Raw genomic sequence first — 6,000 nt, 5'->3', positions numbered from 1 at the left:
GGGGCAGTCGCCTGATCTGGAGCGAGAGGTACCCGCATTCTGCAGGTGCAGGGACTGTGATCCAGCATCCCGCCGCCTCCTCGCTCCGGCTCCCAAGAGGGCGGGAACCGCGGCGTTGAAGGGTGCGGGGCTTGGCTTCAGAAACACAGATCAAGTGTATTTCAGGCGGCAGACATCAATCCAGTTGGGTGCTCACACCTGGCCCGGGGGAGGGGAAACAGCATCCATAGGAACCACAGGGCGGAGAGGAGCCCCTCATTTGGGACGCTAGAGGGCTGCTCCAGCTTGACTAGGTCCCACTGCTTTTCTGTGATTGCTTCTTTACCCCGCCCATCATTCCAGTACTCTATTCCGATTGGCTTTTCGGTCTGACACTAGGTTCCGCCGCGCTGATCCCCATTGGCCCCCTCCGGTTGAGGCCCCGCCCAGCGAGCTGGGCACGGGCACTCGGGCGCGGAGGAGACAGAGCCCGGCGCTTGATCTGGGCTGGGGGGAGGCGGTGGCGGCTGAGGGAAGGAGGAGGACAAGGAGGAGGAACGAGGCCAGCAGGAGGCACCGGCAGCGACGGGGCCGGGGTGATGTTGCAGGTGCCCGGGGTCGGCGCGGAGCTGCCGGGCTGAGGGACGCCTCGTCCAGGGTCCGCAGCGTCGCCGCGTCGCTCCCGGGCGGGCGGGCGGGAAGATGCTGAGCAGGTTGATGAGCGGCAGCAGCAGGAGCCTGGAGCGCGAGTACAGCTGCACCGTGCGGCTGCTGGACGATAGCGAGTACACCTGCACCATCCAGGTCAGCGCCGCGCCGCCCCGCCCCGCCCGCGGGACCCCCTAGTCCCCCAAGTCCGGTCAACTTGACCGGCGGCGGCCGCCGCCCGGGGGTCGCCCCAGCCCCAGCGCCGTGCTTTGTCCGTTCCTGGTTGCGGCGGACCACCCTAGTGCTGCAGGGCGCCTTCACCGGAGCCCCTGCCGGAGCCCTGGCACCCGGTGTGTCACCGCCGCCGCGGGGCTAGTCTCCGCGTCCCACACCCCCAAGTCCTCCCCTGCTCTCCTTGGGTGAGGGCGCCCCGTCCTGGTTCCTCGAGCCCGCCCGGGTAGGGTGCACCTTTCCGGGGCGCCCGGAGGGAGGCGGGTAGGGCTTTAGGCTCCTAGCCCGGCCGCCCCGTCGGGGGCTCAGGCTTTGGCTCTCTGGCCGGGCAAGGACGTATGGCTGGCTTTTCTTATATCTCTTGGGTTGGAAGGATAATGGTTTATGTCATAATTCCTCCCCCCTCACCCCGTTTGTGAGTCAGAGCTTTCAGAAGGTAGAACTGAACGCGCAGCCCATGCGGAGTGGCCTATTGAAGGAAGCCCAGTCCTCTGGGCTTTAGAGATTTAGGCCCCCTCTTGCCTTTCGACCCCCAAATCTTATTGTGTTGGGCGGTTCTGGGGGACGTGAGGTAAAGATTTAGCAACAAGTCCCAGCGATTTGGGGCTTGGCGGTGGCCAGGAAGAATCGGCGACTTACGAAAAACGCCAACAATACGGTAATGCTGAACAGCATTTCTTTCAGAACCTGGTATTTTTGAAGGGATTTTTACAACCTCTTGCTCATGTTCCTTCACTACTGCTGTGTGCACGTCAGGAGTAGTAGTCTTTCCCGGGAATGCAGTCACAGCCCTCTCTCCTCCCTTATGAAAAAGTCAGAGATTGAAAACATTGACAATGCTCCGGTGTTCAGTTCATCAGCCAGGAGGATCCTGCGCTCATCGCCGGAAGCGGCTCTTTGTGGAGAAGCGAATTGAGCTGGACCCGGAGGGGTCTCACCTGATCCTTTGCCTTTGCAGCAGGAAAACAGGAGGCTTCTGGCTCAGATGTGACAGACAAAAACTGTCGGCCTGGGTCCTACCCTCAGTGTCTCCTTGTCCCCCCCGCCTCCTTATTTATTTATTTTTGCTGACAGTGCTCAATAGCGGAAAATAGCGGTGTGTGAGAAAGACACTGGGTAGTGTATGAGAGCAGCTGCTCCCTGCTGACTCCGTGCTCAGTTCAGCCTTCTCCTCACTTTCCCTTTTCTCCCTCCCCTCGAAACCAGCTCTGGGTATAAGTGCTGACTGTTGTCAAAGATCCGTGAGGGTAGAGAAAGAGCACAGAATCTCTTTTTAAGGCCACTTAAATACAGACTAAGCAGTCATAAAGATGCTAGCCATCAAGTGAAAGGATTTTTGTAGTTGAATATGATAGAGAGATGCTCTGTATTATTTCCTTGCTGAATGAGTGGAATACTACTTTTTGTTCCTATTGTATCGTTGTGCCATGTCCAATTTTTTTTTGTTTGTTTTTTTTCTTTTGCTGGGGTAGGAGAATACATTGAGTTGACATCTTCACCATTTGAGTATATTGTCTAGAGCTTTTTAAAAGTCTTTATCCTTTGCTTTAAAATTTAAAACATTTATCCAATAGCATATCAAGGGCAGTGTGAGATTTATACTTCATGAGTCCTAAGAATACTTTTGGGGTATGTGAAATAATTTCTGAGGCAGGTCACTAACTTTTGCCAAGGTGTAGAATACAAATAAAACACAATTCACATCACCATTTCGCTAGAAATGATTGTTAACCTTGTGGTTTTAAAGTATTGCAATGAGTCAACTAGTTATTTTTTTCCCAGTTAGTGGAACCTTTGAGGTTGTTTGATTGGTATTATAATTGTGGATAGTTTTTATTACCATTTAGAAAAAGAATATTTTTGAGTTAAAGAGGACTTATTGGGTTTGTGCTTGCTATATCCTACTATGGTTGTACTTATTTTCCTACTGCTCTCATTTTACATTTTGCAATTTAATTTTATAAAATATCTAGGCCACTTAAAAAATTAAGCGTGGTGTAATATGGCCACACTGTAGTAAGTGTCCACTGTCTAGACATGTTAATGATTGTGCATTGTGATTTTTGCGTGGAATCTAAAAAACAGGGATTGTAAAGTATATGTGATGTTGTCATTCTTTGGCACCACTTTTGTAAATTGCTTTTGTTTTTACTCATGTGAGGAAATGTAGCAAAAAGACAGTATCTTATATGAAAATAATATTTTCTTCATGTAGCTTTTTTGAACATTTAGTAATTGAGCTTTTCTTATCAACTTTTCCTCATGCATTTCTGTAGTGTGTGTGTGTGTGTATGTGTGCACGTGATTATTTGTTAAATACTGTTTGTTAAATACTGGGCACAGGATCTTTTAAATCAGTATGGAAAGGATCTGTGAGCTTCTTATTAGGTTAAGCAATATTCCCAACATTTTAGGCATTGTAGCACTGTATATTTTAATTTTTAGGGTGATAATTTGAACTCATTTTCCTTAAAGTGTTGTATGCCATATTTTTGTTTAAATAAGGTATCTATTTTAGAATGATTTTACTGCCTCAGCATAATCAGAGACTACTTAGGGTATTACAGAATCAGAAATGTATCACTGGGTTGGAGTTATGATAGTTACATTTGGTAAATTTCAGTTGTAGGAAATTCCATCAAAGTATTTGTCCTTTCGTAATGCAGCATTTATTCTGATCTGGCATTTAGGATGTAATTATTAAGGTAATGAAAATGCCTTGTATGTTTTCAGTGAGGGTTGCCACAGTTACCAGACTATTCTTTCACTCTTTCTGGTATGCAAATGTATTTGTAGACCATGAGAAATGAAAGTATACATAGGAGGTTTGTAGTATAATTGCTCCCCTGTGAAGAACATTGTTAACAGCTCCCTGCCCGTTTTGAAGGTCATTGCCTCGTAAATGCAGATCTGGTCTACTCATCTGTTCTTCACTCATCTGTTTCATTTATGGATATATATATATATATTTATTTACCACATGTATCACCTTCCTTTGTTATTTGGGAGAAAATAGGGAAAATTAAAAAATGAAAAGATACCTAATATCTTTGAACTCAGTGTACTGAAGGAGTCATTTACATGCTTAAGCATGTAATATCCTAAGGAATAGATTTTTATGTTTTTAAGAAACGGGATCTTGCTATGTTGCCCAGGCTGGACTTGAATTCCTGGGCTGAAGTGATTCTCTCGCCTCATCCTCCCAAGTAGTTGGGACTACAGAAGTGCACCACTATGCCCTGCTTATAAGGAATAGATTATTTTTATTATTATTATTTTGAGTTGGAGTCTCGCTCTGTTGCCCAGGCTGGTGTGCAATGGTGCGATCTCAGCTCACTGCAACCTCTACCTCCCCGGTTCAAGTGATTCTCCTGCCTCAGCCTCCCAAGTAGATGGTATTACAGGCATCCACCACCACCCCTGGCCAATTTTCGTATTTTTAGTAGAGACGGGGTTTCACCATGTTGGCCAGGATGGTCCCTATCTTTTGACCTCGTGATCCACCCGCCTCACCTCCCAAAGTGCTGGAATTACAGGTGTGAGTCACTGCACCCGGCCAGGAATAGATTTTTTTTTTTTTTTTGAGACGGAGTCTCACTCTGTCGCCCAGGCTGGAGTGCAGTGGCGCGATCTCGGCTCACTGCAAGCTCCGCCTCCCGGGTTCACGCCATTCTCCTGCCTCAGCCTCCCGAGTAGCTGGGACTACAGGCGCCCACAACCGCGCCCGGCTAATTTTTTGTATTTTTAGTAGAGACGGGGTTTCACCGTGGTCTCGATCTCCTGACCTTGTGATCCGCCCGCCTCGGCCTCCCAAAGCGCTGGGATTACAGGCGTGAGCCACCGCGCCCGGCTAGGAATAGATTTTTAATTGTCTTTCAGCTTGTAATAGTTTATAAATTAAAAGAATATATATTGCAAAATTTCTAGTAGAAGTATGTGTTGAAAAATACCTATTTTCAAGTCAGAAATGTTAATCAGTTTTTTGTGGTTACTGAAAGGTGAGCTACTTTAGAAATGAATTTGATTTTACTGGGAGACACATTAAAATAATGGATTAAGCAGCCAGGTTAAATTGTGCAGTTAAATAAGATACTACCATAAATAGAATGTGTGTGCAGGGGCATTTCCATAGTATAACCAATATTTGGATTGGATTGTGGCTCAAACACTTAGTAGCTGTGGTAGCTAGGGTGAGAGAGGGAGGGAGAGAACAAATATATTGAGCCCTGTGCTTGCCAGGCACTCTAGTATTTATAATAGATTAAGAGAAAGCTATAAATCATAAACCCTAAGAATTATCACATCTAGTCTGATGCCTTACATAGTTTTAGTTCAATAAATATTTGTTCTAATTTGTTTGTGCTACATGATTACTATGTTAACTTCACTTCAAAATTTCTTATTCCTGAAAACAATAAACAGTTCTAACAATTGTATAACCCTTTATAGTTTTAATCCATTCCATTGCAAACCATTTTGCTGTGTGACCCCTCTCCTTGGTGAGAAGTACAGTACGTTAGTGTGGTATTTATGAGGTCTTTGAGGTATTTATGAAGTCAATTTCTGCAATTATCCTTTGTTGAATTAGTGGAGTGCCAGTTGGTATAGCTCCTATGACTTTTTGGTTTGTCTTTTAGGATTTCAAAACTTTCGGGTCCCCCCGCCTCCATCTGTGCAAGTTTGGAGGGCTTAGATCAAATGAATACTGTGTGATGCAGTACTTCATGGAGTGCTAGAGTTCTGCCAGAATTAGGATTTTGAGTGTAGAGATCACCATAGCTACAGAAGTTTCCCTCACATTTTCCCCCTTAGTACCCCATAAAACAGGAGACAGACCTCCTCACAGCTTCATTTTCTCACCTCTTGCTCCAAGAGGAAGCGAACTGTGCGTCCCATCCTGTTTCTAGTTATATCTATTTTAAGCTGAATTCACCTTTGATAGCCTCATCTATAACATCCTGTTTGACTCTGCAGACCCTGTTTCATGGAGTAGCCTACTGTGAGTTGCTCGTCCCCCAAATGTGCCTAGTTAGGGCTTGTACTAAAGAAGTGAATATCATGGAGGATTTGGCAGCAACCTTATAGCTTCTGTTTCTGACTTCTGTAGTGCCCAGAAAGGACAGTGCTGCTTTCCTGGAGGCC

At 46.2% G+C, this 6,000-nt stretch overlaps 1 protein-coding gene across 3 annotated transcripts in view; it reads left to right on the top strand.

The window, feature by feature from the left end:
• Positions 1 to 464: 464 nt before the first annotated feature.
• FRMD5 (FERM domain containing 5) overlaps positions 465 to 6,000 on the top strand; it is a 339,478-nt gene continuing 333,942 nt past the window's right edge. For all 3 annotated transcript variants that reach the window (XM_015142115.3, XM_015142118.3, XM_015142112.3), the window contains exon 1: positions 465 to 783. In XM_015142115.3, the coding sequence (XP_014997601.1) occupies positions 682 to 783 (102 nt within the window). In that variant the 5' untranslated portion in view covers positions 465 to 681. The remainder of the gene's footprint in view (positions 784 to 6,000) is intronic.

This window comes from Macaca mulatta, chromosome 7, assembly GCF_049350105.2.
Source record: "Macaca mulatta isolate MMU2019108-1 chromosome 7, T2T-MMU8v2.0, whole genome shotgun sequence".
Classification (NCBI taxonomy): Eukaryota; Metazoa; Chordata; class Mammalia; order Primates; family Cercopithecidae; genus Macaca; species Macaca mulatta.
The sequence above is the reverse complement of the archived record's forward strand: the minus strand, read 5'-3'. Positions and strand labels throughout refer to the sequence as shown.